Source organism: Rhagoletis zephyria, unplaced genomic scaffold, assembly GCF_001687245.7.
Source record: "Rhagoletis zephyria isolate East Lansing unplaced genomic scaffold, Rhagoletis_zephyria_1.1 Rzeph_scaffold_08744, whole genome shotgun sequence".
Lineage (NCBI taxonomy): Eukaryota > Metazoa > Arthropoda > Insecta > Diptera > Tephritidae > Rhagoletis > Rhagoletis zephyria.
The window spans coordinates 1-22,322 of NW_016165824.1; the positions used below are offsets into that span (position 1 = coordinate 1).

Below are 22,322 nucleotides of genomic sequence, written 5' to 3' on the forward strand. Positions count from 1 at the left end.
ACATATCTAAAATTCTATATAAACCTTTTGCTCCATTCGGCTCCTGGACCTTTTTATGAGAAACCAATTACTTTTACAAGAAAATAAATATATTTGAGCATAAGATAATACACAATTCATACAAATTTTATTTTTTTTTCTTATTCTGGTTATTTTTTATGTAAGCTGATTGCTGTTTAGCGGCGCTGGACTGATCCTTTTTAAGCGGCCTAAAGCCAAACTAATATTGTATTGAAAAACTACCTAGAAACAAATCAAAGAGTTTTCTAACTGCTTAAAAATACATGCATACATACATATATGACTATTTGCAGTTTAAGCTTAAATTTTGAAGTACAACAATAAATTACTGGTAAATGAGTTCAACACAATTATTTTTTCATGCAAACAAAAAGGTTTTTTTTTGTCCCTTCTGGCCTTCAATTTGCTTTCATACCTATTGTATGTACGACTGGAAGTANTCGCTGAAGAAACGTGCACACTTCCATCCTCTCTTGGTTAAACCTATAAATTTAGGTATTTTTGTGTTAGATAAACGCAAATTATAGATTATCAATGTGATGATCTTACCTTTCTATAGTTTATCTTCCATAAAATGCCCACCTTATTCCAATTTATCCTGAAAGCGTAGCTATTCATTGGGCTTATCCAGCAGTATAGCGATACGGGTCAAGGCAACGAGATGCTGAAATGAATTCAGATAATTTAAATTTTGCGAATATGAAAAAATAAATATCATAAATTTAAAAATGAATATAATTGCTTAAATTCATTAAGGGCAGAGCTCCAATAATTTATTGTGTTTTATTTTGTGAACATTTTTTCATAGTTCAATTCATTTTCTGGGCTTAAAACCTGGCTGAAGCTGTCCGCCGCGATGGGAGCGTTTACACTCAGCCTGAAGATGTGTCCATTATTGAAATGTTCTTCTGCTTACATATCAGCTTAGAGTGAAGTTTTAGTTGTATTCAATGTTCAACAATGTTTTCCATAATTTCAGCCACGTAAGTATGTATATGTACATATCGTCGACGTTTTTGCGAAACCGCCTATCGACCAATTGCTTATCTTACGCCAATCCAATTTTACGGGAGAGCGAAAAAACGGGTTTTCTTTGAAGGCATTGCATTGATAGGCGGTATTTTCTCTATCGTTTTACAAATCTGTTTTAATAACGATTTTACAATTTGTATGCATAAATCTCGATGCCTGGCGATTAAGGCTGTTTTACAATTGGTTTTGCAAAAACATCGGCGATATATGTTTCGTACTTACCTACATAGATAGACTAATCCATTACTGCGGAATCGGCCGAAATTTTGATCAAGCGGTTTTATATTGACAATTATACTTCCGCCTCATAGGCCCATTACATGCAGGACGCCTTTCTTTGAAGTAAGCCAAGGTTAATTCAGCCATTCGTTTCCTTGACTCGGGCGCTAATTCTGTAAAGCAAGAAAATTTGCATATTTTAATGGTAAACATATCGGTAAACTTTCTTTACATAAAGCCTATAGAAACTCCAAGAAGGAGATTTTTTGACACTTTACACATTTAGAAATTACTGAGCTACGAAATAGATCAACTTAACTTAATTACGGGATTCACAAAGTGTCAAAAGAAGTCATATGGCGTAGAGGTTATAAATTTTAAACGGGATATTATGACTCCTCGTAGATCCCTTAAATAATTACTGTAAGGATTAACTTTATTAACACTATTATATACAGTGCCGGACAAAAGTATTGGCACAAAGAATTGTTCGCAATATCTGCGAAATTTTTTATTTAAATTTATTTTCTATAATTTTTTATAAAAATATAGTTCGTCCTACACCGAAAAACATAAAAACTAAATCTTTAAACTTTGTGCAAGTCAGTAAAATTCAATAAATTTGCAACTTTCTATTTAGATTTTTAAAATAAATTCTAAGTATGCAGTTTTATAGCTCATCTATTAGAAAACAAAGTGCAAGCTTGAAGTTGCTAAAAATCGCGTTGATTTTTGGCATTTTTTTCACTCAGGTTCTTCCATACAGAGTATGTTCGAAAATTATTTTTGTATGGAGAAAATGAGGAACACCTTCGACTAAAAAAATTGCCAAAAATCAACGCAATTTTTTAGATACTTCAAACTTGCACTTTGTTATATGTACTAAAATTGAACAGGCTATAAAATTGCATACTTAGAGGGTTGCAAATTTATTGAACTTTCCTGAGTTTTGCACAAAGTTTAGGATTTTGTTTCTATGTCTTTTTGGTGAAAAACTTTGCATATATTGCGAAAAATTCTCTGTGCCAATACTTTTGTCCGGCACTGTATGTATATATTACTTGCATTTCTTCTAAGCTATTCTTCATGAACTCAATATTGCTGAATTTTCTCCAATTAGGCAAAATATGACATCTCATCAGAACACAGAAATCACTGTATTGCGTCTCGAATGTCATATTTTTTGCACACCAGTAGCGAAAGACTCAAACTGTACATAGATTCGCCTAGTGAAATGACAGAGCGCCTTCAAGCTAACCTGCAATTTTGAAAAAAATAAAGAAATTAAATTCAATGGAAAAATGTACTCGTCGTTTTTGATTTTACTTAAGTTAAGCTTTAAATATTTAAAACATTCTAATTGATAACGTACCTGGGATCGCCATAGTTCCATGACTTTTCGAATGAAGAGTTACAAGTCAACCAAATTGCCTACAATTAGTAGTTAATATTTTGTATAAACTAATTAATTGGTTCCCAACATTGATATTGGCAGCGCTCACTATATCAGGAACTCGCAAGTCATGGGTAGACTTTGATTTTGCACCGAAGTCTTTATCTAATGAAGAGAAATAGAAGACCCATATATACATACATACATATATGCATATAAATGCATGCATTAAGTTTTACTCACTTTTCACAGCTTCATCGCAGTGCTTCTGACTCAGCTGGCCATTCTCAACGAATCGAACCGTAGTTGCTCCTCCATGCCGGTAGGATTGAATATACAACAAACCCGAATTGTCAGCGATCTTCTTTTGCGTGCAGATTGCCTTCAAAATGGTCAAGATAACTAACATCCCGTCAGCGTGAGTTGCCCTCGGGATCCTGATTTTAGTGTAGAAATCCTTACGCTCACAACTCCATAGACTAAATGAATGCAGCCCAGAAGATAATTGTAATATAATAATAATAATATATAATGTATATATAAGATGTGGCCGCTGTGGTGTAGTGGTTAGCAGTGTGCGCTACCACTCCGCAGGGCCTGGGTTCAAGCCCTGGTCAAAGCAACGTCGCAAAAAATATGTATCAAAACAAGGGTTTTTCTTAACACCGGTCGCCCCTCGACATGAAAAACAGCTTCTCATAAAAAAATATAATCGTCGTTCTTGATGAATCAGTCTGAAAACTTTTTTGGTCCAGGCTCGTGAAAATACTCTGCAAAAGAAAATATATAAAATATATGCGGTGCATAGTATAAGAAAAAGCAGCATTAAATAATTTTCATAATTGCATTCTATTGTTTTTGTATTATGTTTAAAACGGGGGTAAATACGGCAACTAAAAACTTTCATTACAGTTCTATAAGCAGGATGCTTGCGCAAAATAAATTAATCTGTATTACAAAAAAAAAAAAAAAATAGGAAAATACTGTCTTTAAAAATGCCATAAAGTTGGAAAATAACACTGAGCTAGCAGGAAAAATGAAGGCAGTAGTGATAGTCATTTTTCCAGGTTAGGTCAATCAAGGAATATCAAATTCAAATTTTTAGGCGGGTCCGTTTTTCAACAAATTTTGGGATTTTCGTTTCGTTTTTTGTTGCCAGAACTCTGAATTGAATTTATTTTTGCGATACGACAAATATTTAGTACAGCTGTTGCAACACCGCCCGGTAACACACAACAACTGACGTAACAATATGGCAGCACAGAAAAGATGCAACTCTGCCAAACAAAGAAGTATACAAACGCGAACATTCTTTGATTTTCTTTTATTCTTAGATTATATTCTTAGAAGTTTTTAAGCGAACGTCATTTTTGAATTCGCAAACGAACGTTATTCGTACTCTCTTTAATTTTTCCAAGCGAATCTAGTTGGTCAACCAAAGTAAGTTTCTAAAACGATGTAAATAAATTATATGTATTAACTTGGATTTTAATTGCAATAAATAGTTTTTTAAAGCTGCTGTAACTGCTCAAATTAAAAGAGTGCAACACGATTGTTTTAACTGGGCGGACAGCTGCTGTGAACGTTGGTGAACCAACAACAGCTTTCATACAAAAAATATTCAAAAATTATCGAAAGCGGTAAAAAATGCGTTGGAAATAAATTTATGTATTTATTTGTTTTTGTTTTTGATAAACTCGTTAAAGAATTTTTCGATTTTGACCAAACCATCCAGACAATTTTTGTTTTCAGTAATAAGAAAACGTGTGCCCTCGCCTCATCGTATCGATTTCTTATTAACAGTTGCTCTAAAACGCCGAGTCGTTTCTTTATTACCTAAATGATCGCTTTATTATTGCTACAGGCGATTTTTGTAATAATTTTATTTTTTTTTAATACTTCATTTATTTTTTGTATACAAAAAAATGAGACTTGCAAACGAAATTAATTCGTTCTCCTCGCTATAGGGCTTCCTATATTTTCAATCCTATCTTTGGCATAAATTAGATGCTTTTGAACAATACTGTTGACGCGAAAGTTGGGAATTTTTCATAACTTATTTATTTCAAAATTGAGATGAGATAAATGTGTTCCCGATTTGTCACCACGACAATGAATCGGTGAGTCGCCAATTTGTTGCCATTGACAATTGTTGCACATTTCTCATGTTTTCCATGGATAAATACCAAATTTTTGTTTTATGTATTTCAATTGAAATGACTTTAAGTGAAATAAACGCCAACAAATTAGCAAACCCAACTGATAGAAATGACCAAAGAATATGTATAACCAAATATATTTATAATTTTTTTCCTTTTTCTTTATCGAAATTCAAATATTTTTTTTTTTAGTTATCTTCGTTTTCATTATCTTGTAAGTTCCAACAAATATCTTCTAATAGAGCATCAATCTTCTTTTCAATATACCAATTTTCCAGGCATGCTGTTATCTGGTGAAATCTCTCACCATGCTCGTCCAATTCGGCTTGGCTTGACAAACCAAATGTTATATACAACTACTGTAATGTTACCCAGTTGGCAAAATGAGGAGCGTTTCTAAATAAACGTTTTCTAGAAGGGATTTTGCATTAAGACCTTCTCTTTGAAAGCTTTGTTAGAAGATCTTCCAATAGCGCTGCCATTCGAAGGCAGATGAGAAGGTGTATTTCCAAGGCAACCAAAGTCAAATCGCAGTAAACGCATTGGTGTGTGTCTACTGCAAAGTTAAAGTCAAACTGTTTCATCATTATTTCGTGTAAGTGTTTACCTTCTAAGGGAAGCTGAATAAGAAGGCGTGGAAACTCACCCCGTTCCATACAAAATGAACAGGAGCTTCAAAAGATCCGAAGTAAAGGCCTCACAGAAGGGCTGTTATTTTCTAATTTTGCCGAGTGGGTATACACCTTAAATATACATACATATTTACATACATTTATATGTACTTACAGCAGTTCATATCAATATGCCTATGATAAAATCGGAATATGGAGATCTTCAATTTCACCGAAGCTACCAGTTGCACGGCGGCCAAGTTCATTCATATGAAACACGATGTCTACTGTTTACCGCAGCGATGTAGTCTAATTAATCACCAGCAGAGGCAGGTGCACCCGATAAGTACTCGCAGAGCAAGTGTTCACAGAATCAATCACCGTTGCAATATGCCAATGGCTCCGGGTTGACACACTGATAAAGGCATTGAGAAGAATAGATAAAAACCAAAAAACAAGCATTTAATCACGAGGCGATGTAAATTTGCGAGTTGAGAGCAACCGACTTGCCATGGAATTTGCTGGCGAGAAACGTGAACAGGAGTTATTTGACATAGGTAGCTCGCAGCGAGAAAAGCTGCGGCTAAAATCGAAGTTTTGCGAAAAACAGTAGTAAGGAAAAATTTACGTTCGGTGGCACTTCTCCACAAAGTAGTTAATCAAAGTGAATGCAAATTTTAGTAAAATAAAGTATTAATTTGAGAAGCCTCGTAAAAGATCAAAATGACACGTCGCGGAAAATTCGTAGTAAATAAGGTAAGCAACGCGAAAATTATTTTTATTAGGGATTCTACAGAAGCACCACAAGCACAATGTCAGAGTACCAGTAGCATACCTGCACAAACAGGCTGCAGCAGACGAGTACCGCCACCACTTACACTCACGCAAAAGCTTGAATTCGTATTGACGCTAATTAATCGTCTATTAATCGGTTTCATAACGATTTATTTGTGTTGGATGAGTTTACGATTAGATCGCGAGCATATTCCATGGCACGCCGTACTTTGTACACTAGGGGTGAGTGAGAGGAATTTATATTTGCAGTAAATGAAAAGAAAATAACTTATAATTAGACCTAACTTTGCTGCTGTGTTTCAGTTCCTTTGTTTAATGTCTGAAGGTTTAATGGCTTACTATCGTGGGAATGTTTGGACCCAGATTTGTCAACGTCCAGAGAAAGCACGTTTACATTGGATGCTACAGCTTTGCGGCGCCATAATCGGTCTTACTGGAATTGTCATCAAAATGTGTTTGGAAGAAGTGCATTTTCATACGCTGCATGGTATTTTAGGTAAATATTCATTTTGATCAGTTGCAGCATGTCTTTGTCTTTGAAGCAATTTCACATGCCTCGAAAGAACAAATTTTAGAACCATCCTTCGCTGAAATTCAATACTTTTCGGAAAGAGCATTGCTTATGCCAATATTGTTGATATGTATTAATGTATGAGGACTCTGAATATTCTTAAATCTGAAAGCTTCGAATATAGTTGAAATTATTAATTATTTAATCTAAAAGGTTAGTAAGGCGGTGCAGTTTTAATTGCCACACTAGATTTATCAACCAAATACCAATAAATTTATCCAACCTTTTACAACCTTTATGATTCTCAAGTTGATAATTAATTACTCCACTGAATCTCCGGAAATGTAATTTTCCAGTTCCTATTAATTTAAAACAATTTGAGATCTAGCTTTTTCTTAAGTTGAGAAAAAGTAATATTGGATTGTGGTTAAAGTATTTAATTGAATTTCTTGCTAATCAGTCTCATTGCGAGAGTCGTAACGAAAGCAAGTCGTTTTTTCAAGAGTCGAATCGTATCGAAAATTTCATGTGATTGTGTAAAAATTTCGCACCAACTGGTGTATTAAAGCGGGAAAACTTGGCAGCACTGCATAGTTTTCGACGATTTTCGTTGTTTACTTATTTCAGCACGACAGTAGACAATGCCAATGTTGTCGAGTCGTACAATTTAGCCTAATTTACGACTTACGCAATGAGGCTGAACGGTAGTTCTATGAATATTATATCGTCTGCTGATTGGAAGATCGACCTATCTCGGCAGCCAGTTCGAAAACGCCCCATCTCAAAAAACTTTTTCAACAACACCCTATTTCAAAATTTTATTGAAAAACATCTTAGCTCAAAATTTGGTTGAAGTACACCCTATCTCACTTCAAAATGTATTGAAAATGTGCTGAAACAGGGCGTTTTTGTATCGGCAGCTGAGATAGGGCTTTTTGAAACGAATTCTGAAATTTGGCGTTCTTGAAGTTTTTTGAGATAGGGCGTAGTTTCTAAAAATGCCGTTGATTTTTTTTTTTTTTTTGCCGACAGTCACGCATTTTCTTCCAAAGTACGTTAAAACATTTTGTATACTTAAATTTAATAGTCTACAAAACTGCATATTAAAATTTTTGTAGATTCTGATAAAAAAGTCTGAAATTTTGGTGAAACTTTGCGGACATTTTCAAATATTTGCACAAACTGAAATTTGGATTTATATGGTTTTTGTTAGATAATGACCTATACTTTTATAAAACAATATAAAATAATTTAAGCATTAAGTAAAAGAAAACTAGACAAAACTTTTCCAAATGTCGCGACCCTTTTAATTTGTCGGATACTGTAGGTATTGTTAAATGTAGTTTCTGTAAAAGCATTGACAAAGACGTCAAAGTGAGCTTCTAAGGAAGCTTGAATTCGATATTTGAAGTTCTTAATAGAATACATATATTGAAATACCGAAGTGTTACACCATCGTTAAAAAAAATCTTTACTTCGTTTTCAGGACTTGCTACCATGATAGTCTTGTTCATTAGCCTATTAAGCGGCCTAGGCTCACTCTACGCTACAGAATTGAAAAGTCGTGTACAACCGCGCGTCAATAAGACGCTACACAATATAACCGGGTTAATAACCTACACATTAGCTATGCTGAGTATGTATTTTTCCTTTGAGACGGCACTTTTTAACGATTACTCGTTAGATGCATCGACTTATGTGGATTTTCGTTTATTATTAGAAATTATAACAGTAATCATATTTGCACTTAGCACCTATGGACCACTGTGGTGTTTATTTTATAGTCGAATATGAAATAGTTTGTAGGAAAAATATGTATTTAACGAATTGTTATCAAAAGTTTGATAAGAAATAAAATATTGTACTACAACGAAACAAAGAAAACGAATGCAAACAATTTGGAATGCTGGTACTATTACAAAAATTTAATATGTAAAAAATAACTGTATACTCTAAACAAGTACATACTAACACGAATGGACAAATATACTAACAGACAACACACGATGATTTAATTTTAAAGATCTGCCCTAGCGCATTATAAATTAAAAACACACAATTTTTGCTTTTATTTATAATATTTATTTGTGCATTATTTTATGTTTGTTTTGCAAAATCTTTCATTATGTAGCCGATATAAATAATACCTTTCTGCATGCCGCAAGAAAAATTAATACAATTTCTTTATAAATACGCTGCTGCAGTCTATATAAATAAATAAATATCACTTATACATTAAATAAATCATTGAAAAAGTTAATTTTTTTTATTCATCATTGTATTTTGCAAGTACATATGTATGTTTAAGTATGAGATTCAGATTCATTGAATGATTTTATGTATGCAAATGTGATGTCATGGATTTATGAAATTGGATTTTAATCATATGAATGCTCATAAAATAGTTTTGTGACGCATTTAGGAAATCTCAGGAGTGTATATGTATTGTATATAAAGCACTCGAAGGCAATAAGTCATTTTAAGTCTAAAACTGATTTGTTTCATTAAAGTATTCAGCTAAAAACATCAATCGCTTGTTAGCTACAAATGTAAGTGACTAACAAAGCTTTATATTAATTAATAATTTCGTTGTTTTTCTCTAAGGGATGGTAATTGTGCTGTATTGGCAAACAAAACAAAAAATATAAAGGCTCCATAAATTTAAATACGTATTAAAAAATATAAGTTCATAAAAATAAGCACGAATTCATTATTTAATAAAAGTATGATTCTAATTAAAAGTTAAGTACTTTAGAATATCATGAGAAAACTCGGAAAAATTTCTGAATTCGAAATTGAAAAACAAAATTAATAAAAATCACTTCATCTTATATCCCATTTCCACCAAGAGCTTAACTGAAATTTTTGATTTTTTTTTACTTTCGCTCGCTTGTACTTAATATGAGCAATTATCACCTTACAGTTGTAATCTCCTTTCTCTAATCGGCGTAAACCGCACTTAAGACGTGGTAGAAATGAACTGTTAGCTTTTTTAATTTTTAGCTTTCTGTCGCCTTGCAAGTTTATTTATTGGTCGTAAATACTACATTTTTTTTTTGTTTTTTTTTTTTTGCAAATACAACACAATTTGCATCACTCTATCCTTTATATTTTTCTTTCTCTGCACGCATTTCATTTTACAATTTTGTGGTGCGTTTTATAGCAAACGACATAGAAAACGCTTCAATGTAACGACGGAGTGTTGGCGCGCCACCACCGCTACCCTCAGCAGCTCCGTGGACACGCCCACGTAGCATACCAATACCTCCACCGCCGCCACCAACTCGTATTTCTGCGCCGCAACATTGTTTCTCATTGCAGTAACGACATGCTTTGGTTGTAAAATATGTATTTTCACCCTCCTCGTCATCGTCTTCAACACCGTCAGCAATTTCATACCCATCACCGCCTAGTGCGGCAACTTTGGCACGCTGCTCGTAACGCAAATACAAAGTCAAACATATGAAGAGGACAAAGAGTAGCGCGCAGATAGCGCCACTTGCGATACTGGCCTCCTCCAGCATTGGACGTGGACGTTTCGGCAAGAACGAGCCATCGTATTCCTTGTACTCACAACGAGGTCCCATAAATCCATTAGCGCATTCGCAGTTATACATCACCGAATCGCCCAGCTTTACTGAGAAGCACGTGGCATCGTTTAGACAGTACCAAGCATCGTAGTTTATTGGACACTTGTAGGTAGGGAAAGTGATGTTTGGTCGTGGTGTGGTTGTGGTAGTCGTTGTGGGCTCCGTTGTTGTAGTAGTAGTAGTAGTTGTAGTGGTCGGTGCGGATGTTGTTGACTTTTGTGGCGAGATCGAAGAAGCTGCCGAGGATAGAGTGCGTGGTTTCGGTATGGAACGACTAGAGCAAGCGTCAACTGTGGATGGCTGCTTCAAAAGACAAACGAGTAGCAGTGACATGGAGTATACGCTGAAGATCAGCGCGCATTTGCGCTTGAGTAAGAACATTATTGAGATGTTTTTTTTTTTTTTACTTTGCTACCAAAAATAGAGAGCGAATTTAATGATTAAAAAATAAGTTAAAATAATGTGTTAGCACTTGAGTTAAGAGTGTTGGTTTTGTGAGTGGTAAACTTGTATCCAGTTTTGAGATCCACTACACGAAATACTGTTTCTTGGAATGGAGTTATTCGCAGTAATTAGAGTTCAGCCAAAGGTTAGTGTTTATTTTAAACTTAAATTTGTTTTAAATATATTTTTTGATTATGTTATATATGTTTGTGAATTCACGTTTAATTAAAATTTAAGATCTTTGATTTCAGTTGCTTTCAACGAGGTTAGTATTACAGCTATAACATCAATATACAATTCGACACAGACAAATAATTGTTGCATGAGAATTTCACAGCTATTTCTTATACACTTAGATATTTTTGGTTTAAACTTTTACACTTGCTTGTGTGTATGTGTGTGTGTGTGAGGTGTAACTATAAGGATCCAACTAAACAATTAAAACTTATCACAATTGTCGTACGGATATCGAACTTGGACAACAAGAAATTTCATACAATCAATCTGAAGTACAATTCATTACTATATATTAAAATAATTTAATTAAAAATAGAATGGGAACAATTGTGTTTAAAAATGCATTAAAAACGCGAATTGTAAACACGAAATTCGAAGTTCAAAAGTAAGAAAAAACCAGTTATTTGCTATCGTTATCGTTAGTCCTTGTAGCAAATGTGTGCACTTCGTTGTTGTATGCCTGTGAAAATAAGAATAAACAAATTACATTTTTTAAGCTATCTGTAGCGAGTTTAGGATTCCTTAAGTAGAGGGCTTCTAGTGGATTATATTAAGAGGAATATTTGACTTAATGGAAAATGCCAAAGTGAAGAAAATTATTCAATTTAGCTAACACATATGGAGTAATGAATGAATAGTTATACTATATATGTAGCATTTAAGTTAAAAGAAAAACTAATACAATTAGCGAATGATCAAGAGAGTAAAATTGTGAAGGAAAAGAAAGAATTATTTAAAGAGTGATATTATTATTAAGTTTGATGACATTAGATAATGATTAATGAAATTTACGAAAAAAAGAAAACAAAAACAATAAAAATGATGCGCATAAAATCATAAGAAATAAAATGACTTGTAAAAAATTAAATTCGTTTATGAAAATGTAACTTTATATGGCTTAACCTGGCCTACTATGAATATTTTACTTTTTCTCTATGAAAGCCAATACAATTTTGTATAATCCTCATTTACATTTACGTAAATGGGTAAGTTTAACATACACACTGGCTAATTTTTCAAAGTCCAGTTTAAACATATTTGAGACCATATTGTTTCCTAAAGAGCGCGTCAGAGGTGGCAACTCCTCCAACTTCTCCACGTAATTCGCTGTCAAATTTAGAATATACATTTTATTTCGACGTGTGAGAAGTGAGAAAGACCTTTCTGTCACTATTCGGGAATCAGTTTCAGAAATTAAAGCGGCAAGGTGTGACCGTAAATCGATTTCGGTTAAACTTGCTTGCACTGCATTAGCAATTTTTATTTCTGCTGCAAAAGCTGTCAAACTAATCGAGTGTAAACGATAATTTTGAATAAAATATCAGAAATTATTTCAATTAACCGTTTTTCGGAATTTAATTGTTTAGTTGTAAATATATGGGCTATTCACACCTGTCTGGTTCTCAAGTTGTCTGGTTAAAAAATTATTATTCTCTAGTGTATTTTGTTTTTGTAAACTGAGCTAAAAATATAACCACATAACCAGATAACCAGGTAGGTGTGAATACCCCAAATAAAATAATCTTCAAATTGAAAATAAAGTTAATTATAACCAAGAGAAGTAACAAATCCCGGCAAGGCGCCTCACTGTTGCATTTTAGTATAGAGAAAGAAAAAGCGTTTTCAGAATTTTCTCCGACAATTTGATTTTTGTAAATAAAAACCTACTTTCGAAAGGCACTTTACACGCAAGGTGTGACTGCTCGTGCAATTGCTTTCTGAAATTTCTTCCGAAATATATCACTTTAGTTAAAATTCTTCTCGATTAAAACAAAGTTCCGTATTAGTCACCGCACAAGCCAGTGCAACATTGCCCCTACCAAAAAAATTACATGGAATATACAACAATGCATGCCTCCTTTCCATTTTTGGCGCAAATAATCAACACAGAATTCACAGAAAAATCACTGAAATCTAAACCATCACAATGCAACAAGAAACTAACCTGCCCTAAACAAGCAAAGCAGAAATTTAGAAAATTCTTTTATAATTTGCAAGATTTGTAAAATTAGTTTCCTAAAAACTCAAACTATATGCAGTTTACCTCAAATAAACGCCTTACAAAGAAAATTAAATGTGTCACCCAACAAAAAGCTTTGTTATTTGGTGTGCAAACAAACAACAAAAAAAATAAAAAATTCGTAGAACTATGCAGGCTGGCAAAAAAAAAAAGAAAATGCAATTCCTATCTACAATTGCAATACTCGCAGCCCTCATTCCGAATATTTGGGGGTAGAGAGTGCATGAATGCTGCTGGCGCCACAACCNTGCATGAATGCTGTTGGCGCCACAACCGGCATATCACAGCCTACATATTAATGCTGTGAGTAAGCGGTGACGTAAATAGGGAACCCCATCCTCCCCCGCCACACTTTTATTCTTTGTTACACACGTGCCACAACAAACTCTTAGAAATTAAAATCATTACAAATCACCATTTCACCGATGACTATGCAATAGTGAGTCAATTGAAGGTGGGGAAATCGTAGACAACATTTAAATTGTTGTGCCTATTTTATTTTAAGGCGAGTGATTAATTTTGCAGGCAAATTTTTTTACACAGACAAATGACGGAGGACGCGTTAATGTTTTATCAAACAGGGTAAAATTAAAGCAAAGTAAAAGTGAATTAAAACAATGCAGTAGAATTTATAAAAGGTAGTGAAGTTGTATTTAAGGCGAAATTGATGCTTTTAGATTATGAAATTAAGCACTGATAAAAAATATACAAACATACATAGTATGCAAAATGAAAATAAAAAAACGAGCTATAAAATTCCCAGCGTAAAATAATTTTCGATGAAATTATAATTATTTTGCACCAATTATCAATTTGGTCGATCGTTTTCACTTTGCGTTGTATTTTTGTAGTTTTCTAACTTTTTTTAGGATATTATTCTATTTTTTTGGTTTTGATTGATATTAGTTCTTTCATTTTAAATCAATTTTTTTGCTAGCCAATTAATTCTCCTATCCTTCAATAGAGGATGAGAAAGTAACTGTTAATTAAAAAAAAAAAAAAAATACACAGTAGATACAGTACTGTCTAGTTTTTTATCCCTCGGTTTTCACATACAAAATTTTTATATTAGGGACTATATGCCCAAAAGGTAGAATATGTGCAGCTATTAAATTTTTAATTTACAGCCCTATTCCCACGCTAATGACAAAACTCAGCGGCTGACTATTGTCTTTACTACTGCGCCTAATACTATGCCGCAAAGATATTTTAAGGTATCTAATGGTGACAATTGTCATTGTTATTGTTATGACCTACTGAGTACACGATAAACGGCGAATTTTGTCAGCGTTGTGGGAAAAGTTCATTGCAGCTTTTCGACACTATTTTCAATAGAATATCTGTCATAAAACCTGTAACTAAAAAAGCCGATTTTATTTTGACTACTACACTCCAATGTATTTAGTTGTTTTGTGGTAAAAGATACCAACTATATCGTAATTTTTCCTTCTCTAACAAAGGTCTTTATAATTGCAACTTTTTGATTTGCGCAATACCCCCTTACATCAATAAGTTGCACAAACCGAGACAGTACTGTATTTTTTTTTATATTTTTTTCATTTACGTAAATTTTTTTTATTTTTAATCAACATTTTATTTTATTATTTTTAGATTATGTTTTGTTTAGAAAATTTACCAATTATGCAATAAATAAAAATTCACACCAATGGCTTTTAAACTACGATTTCACTAAACATTATTTAACATTTTTTTTTTTTTAATTAATATTTTTATTAATTTCCTTCTTAATTTTTTTGGACTTTTCATTATTTTATTTTAAGTTTATAATTTTCAATAATTTAGTTAGCTTAAGTTAAATATCACAGCTTAAGTTAAATACCACATATTCCATAACAAATCAGCAGCCAATCTTTATTTTAAACTTATATGCAAAATTTTATTTGAGTCTTTTTGTGGATTCTTCAGTTTTTTTTTTTTGTTTGAAGAACGCTGTCCCCCGTTGATTATCCTAGCTCATCAAAGCTGGCTGTGATATGCGTTGAGAATCCATATCACAACCACTTGATGAGGCTTAGATAAGCAACATTTTATAGCCACATTTTTGTTGTTATACATTTTTTTTTTTTATAAAATCTTTTAAATGACATGATTTCTCAGCTCCAATCTCCGACTAACCAAGTTGATGGTTGGTTGATGATGTTGACATTTATGCAATTTGTAGAGAATGGAAATGTCCTGCAGCGTGTCTTGTTTGTTGTTATGCATGGTGTGCTAATGGATACTCATGTACTATATCTATGCATGTTAGAATCGCATGTTAGTTCATTTGTAATCTTTTTTGTGACATATTTTCATAATTGTTCGTTTAGTTTTTGTGCAGCTCTTACAGACGTCCAGCTAAGCTCATCAAAGCTGGCTGTGATATGCAATTGCAAATAAAGCATTTCACAACCACTTTGTGAGATTTAGACAAACGTACGTATTTGTTGTTCTTGTGCAAAAACAAAAAAAAAAACTTCGAATTTCTTTTTAAAGTACTTGAAATATATATATAATGATTACTGCAGAGTAGTGTTATGATTATGGATTATAGCGAAGAAGAAATTGATATAAATTTATAAAAGGCACGAAAATAAATTTACTATGACCATTTCTAATTGAAATTTGATATGATATTTTTGTTTTGTCGCAAATGAATTAATTATAGTTAGTTATGCACTACTAAACAGTTCCATATTAGTTCTCGTTAGTTCATAAACTTGAAAAATATATACTTTTTACGGTTACAATAAATTTTCCATTTTGTATTTTGACACATCACTCTTCTCTTATCAAATTCACACAACATTTTTAAATTTCTTTTTTTTCCGTAATGATGGTTAAAGTTTTCGTTAATGCTTTAGAACCGTGACGCTCCTCAAAGCTGGCTGTGATATGAATTTCAAAGATTTATTTCTTAGTAGAAAATGTCAACATTTCGCAGCCACTTTGAAGAATGACACAATTCTATTAGAAAGAAATATAGTGATATTTCCTATCGAAAGACGAAATAAAAGCGCGAGTGAGAAAAATAATAAAAAAAAAAAACTTAGTTAAACAGTGTTCATAAGCAATGAAATGAAAAAACTAGCTGCATCACTCAGAAGAACACACCCGAATTGATAATAAAATTCACAATTCACAAATTTTTTGTATGTTAATATGTATGTACTAATGCACATATACAAATTTCGTACCTCATTCGCAGTAGAAATTTTTGTTAGATACGTTTTAAATTAATTCGAGACATAAAACACAAGAAATAAAAACAAAAACTAAAAACAATAGTAGAACACTGTGCACACAAAAACAAAAAGTTGTACATTTTGCAACATAAAGCATCCTAACAATACTTGAGCATTGGTTAGTTTGCTTACCATTTCAGGCACAAAGCAACCACAAAAATGTCACTCAAGACGTCCTACCACGCAGACTGTCGGTGACATAAATGATAACGAAAAAAAAAAAAAAACGGAGAAAACAAACACTATGTACTGCTCCCGCGCCCCTTCCTATTTACTCAGTTTAAATCACATCTTTACAATTTAATGATATACAAGAATATTTTCAGGTTAATGGGGAATATAAAATTTCGAGTCATTTTCGAATTAGAACAAAAAAATATTAGGAAACGATTGTCGTAGGGTTGGCAAAACTCGGTAGAAGGTTAAATGCGCGAATTGCTAAGACCTTAACAAAAAACTCCATTGGAAAACCATTTGCTACATGCATCATTTTTAAAACTGAATATTCTAACCTCTCTGCTTCCACCATTCTTGCGAATAATTGAGTAAAGGGGTGGAAAACGAGGAAATCAACTTAGTAGTTCGAGGTTTCCGGACGGACTTATGCCGTTGTAGGGTAATACTTGTTACCGACTTTTTCTAGTTCATAAAAAAACTTTGTTTGCTCATTAGTTAAATCAACACACCTGCGTTTCTATTCGCTCAACTAACACTACTAACATCTCTCCAACGTAGCAGACATAGCAAAACCAATTTATGAATTTTAATTCAATCACAACAAATTCATACTTGCTTAAGAATGTGAAAATTTTACATACAAATATTTCTTGGTAAACATTTAGAAATATTTCATCAGCATGCTGAGCTTTGATTCACTTTATCAAGCGGCAGCAAGTAACGCATGAGAAATATTTAAACAAATAAAATGAAAGACACAAAAAGATTGTTCCGCACAAAGCTTAATGTCCGCAATTATAAAATTCTTCGACGGACGATTAAAGGCAATATTTATGATTGTCCAGAAACTGTGATAAGCTGGCGCTAGGTAATTTTTGGAAGGCGCCAAGGAAATTAATGCATTTTTTCAACTTGATTTGCAGTGAAATTAATTATTATAAATTTAAAAACGGAAAGTGAATCGAATGCGCAAACAACACCAAATTTTCAAAGGTGATGACAGCCAACGAGCGTCAATTGACTGAGCGACCGATCTCCTCCATTCATTCACACATGACAGCGGATGAGATGCATGCGTGCGTTGAAAATATCTGTGTGAAATCACATTAATACACACATATGTATATGTGCTAGGGTGGTCCAAAGACAGTAAAGTCGGATTTGTAATGCTCTCACCCCCTAGGATGGTTCAATATCGAAAACCATATTTTTTTTATTTTGAAATCAAAAAATATTTAGAGGTCGCTCAAAGCGCTCTAAGTTTTCCATGTATTTTTATATGGGGAAAAAGCCACTTTTCGTAGAAATGGTATAGAATTCTTGAAAATAAATATTTTTCGATCGGAAAACTCTTGCTCTCTTCAGGAGACTTTCAATAATAGTACCCACTCAATTGTTTATTTCACCATTTTTTAATACTAACGATTTTTTATTTGTGGGGGCCATTGCTTTTTCGGGATTTTCGTGGGTTTATGGCGGACCTATAAATTATAGTTGCGATGAAAAAATGGTTAAATAAACAATTGGGTATTATTATTGGGAATCTCCTGCAGATAAGCAGAGCTTTCCGATAGAAAAATACTGATTTTTAAGAATTCATCCATTTCTACGAAAAGTGGTTTTTCCCCTTATAAAATACATGTAAAACTTTATGTATTTCTTGATTTCAAAAAAAAAATAGGGTATATTTTTTCGGTATAGAACAATCCTAGGGGGTGAGAGCATAAAAATTCCGACTTCACTTTTTCACATGCAATTTTGGACCACCCTAATATATACATATGTTCATATATGTGTGTGTACCCAACCAGCAAAATATTAGAAAATGGAAACAATTTCTTATAAAAACCTGATATTTCATACGTTTTCCCCCGATTCCATTCCGGGTAGATTCTCGGCTGTTCTGATTGAATTTATCGTTGAGAACGCTTTCATTTTGAACTTTTTAGATGATTTTTCATAGGTACTGAAAACCAAACAAAAATTAAATATAACATTCATTTCAATTTAAACTAATACTTTTAATATANACAATTTCTTATAAAAACCTGATATTTCATACGTTTTCCCCCGATTCCATTCCGGGTAGATTCTCGGCTGTTCTGATTGAATTTATCGTTGAGAACGCTTTCATTTTGAACTTTTTAGATGATTTTTCATAGGTACTGAAAACCAAACAAAAATTAAATATAACATTTATTTCAATTTAAACTAATACTTTTAATATATGCGTCTGACTGCATTCGAACCTGGGACCTCCTGCAAGGTAACACATAGTAGCACGCTCCCCTGCACACTCAGCTACTGCCAGAATATGTATACCATGATAAAAACATTACAAAGTAAAATCATTGAGAGGCAGTCTGACGTTTGCCAGCAATATATTATTTTTATTATAATATTTTAAAATTCGAACTCAAGCTCACACACACATTCTCATTTTTAAACTCAAACAACAACAATTATGAACAATTTCATTTTTTTATTTTCAATTTTATATGATTTTAAAATGTTTGCAAACGTCAGAAAAAAAATCATGGGAGAATGGTTTTACCTTCTAATGTTTTTATCATGATGTATACCATGATAAAAATATAGTAAGGTAGAACCGCTGAGAGTTACTTTTAAAATTCTTGGCGTTTCCAAACATTTTAATTTTTAAATTTACTCGCAAACTCACACACACATTTTCATTTTCAACCTCAAGCAACAACAAATTCGAACAATTTAAATTTTTTATTTTCAATTTTATATGATTTTAAAATGATGGCAAACTTCAAAAAAAATCATTGCCGACAAAATGAGAGAACGGTTATACCTTGCTATGTTTTTATCATGATGTATACAATGCACATGTCATGTTTACAAATGTACAGTTTGAATATATATTTAAAAATTTCGTCTTCAAATAAAATTATACTTTTCAGAAGTGTTTCGGATACGAAAAATTAACGTAAACTGAATTCATTTTCCGTACTTTCGTGCTGGCTGGGTAATACATATGCATGTACGTATGTATGATACTTTATAAAGTAATGATTTAAGCTTTTCACAAAAAAGTGCAAACGAGTGCAACAAAGTCGAGCAGCGGATGTTCACATGTTTCAAATAATCTTTGCGCTTTTAACAAAACAAGTTGTGGTTTTGGAACTTTTTATTTCGAATGAAAGAACGATGACTTTCATAAAAAAAGGATGATTTGCTTTTGTTAAACTTTTATGGAGATCTTAAACTCGGATGGAAAAATTATTGATTTCTTGCTTTACAGAAAAATGTGCTAATTCGATTTAACTTGGTCTTTCAAAATAGTACACAGAGATATGTTACTCATGTTTTGGTGATTGTCACAGAGTAATGCTTAATTTCCACTCGGCATTAAATGGCAAAAATTTTAATGAAAAAGTTGGGCATTAAAAAATATTTCTATCATTACGTTAAAAAAATAGTCATTAACTTCATTTCCCCATGGCATTTTTTAAATCGACTAAATTTTTTTGTCATTTCAATGCCTAGTGGGAATTCGGCATGACCCTGTTGAAATATATATCAAGGAAAAGATGGCAAAGTCAAAAACGAAGTCATTGATGTCGTTTACGGAGAAGTCTGGCCATGTATAGGGCAATGTCTGGCGAAGACTTATGGCGTTTTCTTTTCTACCCTAAATTTGTACTTTTCATTGCCCTCTTCACACAAATGCTAAGAATAAGGCAACATATTAGCTTTGTTCTGCACGCTTTTCGGGCTGTTTCGGTACTTAGAGCGTAAAAATAAAATATAAAATTTGCTTTCGGCTGTAAACAAACAACAGCTGTTATGGCAATTTGAATATGCACCTTTGTGCCCGGAAAAAATGTCCGGGATGTTTCGGGCACGAACACGAAGAAGAAGACTTTTACAATCCAAAAGTGGAATGTATTCGCTCTTTATTACCCATTTTTCCAGTGTGAGGAACGCTTTCTGGGCCGTTTTGGACACCCGCGAGATGCCGAGAACAAACCTATTTTGTAGAAAAGGAAACACCATTAACGAAATTTGAATTGGTTTGAGAAAGCCATTGATGGATCTTTGAAAATGTCAGCAATTGGAAAGCGATGCCTTTCATTGGTTATGCGAACAAACCGAAAACATTAAACTAGAGATGGGACTATCTATATTACTCGGATAACCGTTCGGATATTCGTGTATACGGATAGTTATCCCGATATTCTAACGCTGCCTTTACACAGGTCGATTTTTTAGTGGATTTTTGTCGACCAGAGTAAATGGCAATTCAATCGTAAAATGTAAGTGTTTTGGCTGGTCGATTCTCAGAAATCGACCCATATAAAGGCAGCTTAAACAATATGGGAACGTTTTTGTAAAATTGTTCTCAAAATTACTGAATATCGAATTGCGAAATAAAAGTAGAGCACTTCATTGATACACAAACAATTTTTACTTTTAGATTGGAAAATCCGGATATCTGGTTAATATCTGTTCATTTTGTTATGCGGTCAATATCCGTTCATCACGAAATGCGAATAAGCGGATAGTTAGAAGATCCGGATAGAAATCCAGCCCCAGGACGCAAAGGGGTGTGAACTATTACCGAGATACCATGCACGATTGCTTGAAAGTGGTCGCTAATTAGACTTCTAGAATGCGCTATGATATCTTATTTTATTGCAATTTAAAGTTCTGTGCCCCTAAAAACACTATTTATACATACATACCTATGTGCATATCTTGTGCTGCACGATGTACAGCCCGCAACAAAACGATAGCACCTCAACATTTTGAACAGCTTTGACTATTTATCTTTTCTTTGTTTAATTTTAATTATTTTTATATAAAAGTATAGCTCTTTATCTAACAAATAGCATATAAATCCAAATTTCAGACTTTGTACAAAAATTTCAAAAACTTTTCATACTAATTCCAAGCACTTTAACTTTATTTGATAGAATAATTTTTGGTATGGCATTTTCTTCCATACAAAGTATTTTTTTTATATGGAAAAAGTGCATAACACCGTCAGAAAAAAATAATTATCAAAAATCAATGCAATTTTTTAGCAACTTCAAACCGTCACTTTATTATAGTAGATTTGAATAGGCTATAAAGCTGCATACAAAAAATTAGTTTAGAAATTCTAATTAAAATATGTACTTGGAATTGAGATGAATTTTCAATTTTTCAATTTTTTTTTTTACAAAGTTTGAAATTTGAACTTGTATGGTTTTTTGGTTGATAAAGAGCTTAACTTTAATAAAAAATGAATGACCCTTAAAAGAAAAGTAGAACAAAAGTCGTCAAAACTGGTAAAAATGTGATGTGCTTTCTTTTGTCGCGGGCTGTATGTATACTAAATATCGAGCAGTTTTTTGCAGTGATCTTAAGACCTAAACTTCGCATCAAAAGTGTGTGCTTTAATTTTTTTTTTCATCGCGCATAGGCCAAGATCATCAGAACTGTACCAACAAGAAGAGCAATGAAAGATCAAACTACTAGCAGCTTTGTGGTTGATCATATTGAGCTATCATTAACATTTGCATGATCTCAAATGACCCGATCACTAATCACTTATCCAAGTTGACGTGTTCATTTGTGGATCCGCTCAGTTTTTTTTTTCTTTTTTTGCGAAATTTAGTTAACTTCATTAAGAAACACTTGTTATTGGCGGTATCTTTTGCAAAATTTTAAACGAAAGAATATTAATGCGTTGTGCCAAATGGAAGCAAGTGCTACAAAAGTCGAAGAAATAAAGCGCTAAAAATATGGCATTAGCCTCTTTAATTAATTCAGTAGTTTTTAGTTAATTTTTTCCACTTTTCAGCAGGCATGTGCGTGGTGTAAAACGCTTGGCAAAATAAACAAAGACGACTGTGA

At 32.9% G+C, this 22,322-nt stretch overlaps 3 protein-coding genes across 7 annotated transcripts; 1 reads left to right on the plus strand and 2 right to left on the minus strand.

Moving 5' to 3' along the window:
• Positions 1-479: 479 nt before the first annotated feature.
• On the minus strand, positions 480-3,241 carry LOC108375319 (uncharacterized). 4 transcript variants are annotated; one of them, XM_017631422.1, is made up of 6 exons: positions 2,909-3,241; positions 2,775-2,830; positions 2,645-2,703; positions 2,334-2,530; positions 1,276-1,445; positions 598-685 (listed from the first exon to the last, which is right to left on the minus strand). In XM_017631422.1, the coding sequence occupies exons 1-4, from the start codon at positions 3,072-3,074 to the stop codon at positions 2,521-2,523; spliced, it is 291 nt and encodes a 96-aa protein (XP_017486911.1). In that variant the 5' UTR covers positions 3,075-3,241; the 3' UTR covers positions 598-685; positions 1,276-1,445; positions 2,334-2,520. The 4 variants fall into 4 exon arrangements, with proteins under 4 accessions (XP_017486910.1, XP_017486911.1, XP_017486908.1 ...); XM_017631419.1 differs by having other exon boundaries at positions 2,754-2,830; XM_017631421.1 differs by lacking the exons at positions 598-685; positions 1,276-1,445 and adding an exon at positions 480-504 and having other exon boundaries at positions 2,754-2,830.
• Positions 3,242-5,843: 2,602 nt separating this feature from the next.
• On the plus strand, positions 5,844-9,818 carry LOC108375322 (cytochrome b561 domain-containing protein 2-like). The gene is made up of 3 exons (XM_017631426.1): positions 5,844-6,452; positions 6,534-6,726; positions 8,228-9,818. Exons 1-3 carry the CDS (start codon positions 6,159-6,161, stop codon positions 8,533-8,535), a joined length of 795 nt encoding a protein of 264 aa, XP_017486915.1. The 5' UTR covers positions 5,844-6,158; the 3' UTR covers positions 8,536-9,818.
• On the minus strand, positions 9,616-18,430 carry spi (spitz). 2 transcript variants are annotated; one of them, XM_017631423.1, is made up of 2 exons: positions 18,318-18,430; positions 9,616-11,472 (listed from the first exon to the last, which is right to left on the minus strand). In XM_017631423.1, exon 2 carries the CDS (start codon positions 10,710-10,712, stop codon positions 9,879-9,881), a length of 834 nt encoding a protein of 277 aa, XP_017486912.1. In that variant the 5' UTR covers positions 10,713-11,472; positions 18,318-18,430; the 3' UTR covers positions 9,616-9,878. The 2 variants fall into 2 exon arrangements, with proteins under 2 accessions (XP_017486912.1, XP_017486913.1); XM_017631424.1 differs by having other exon boundaries at positions 18,304-18,430.
• Positions 18,431-22,322: the final 3,892 nt, after the last annotated feature.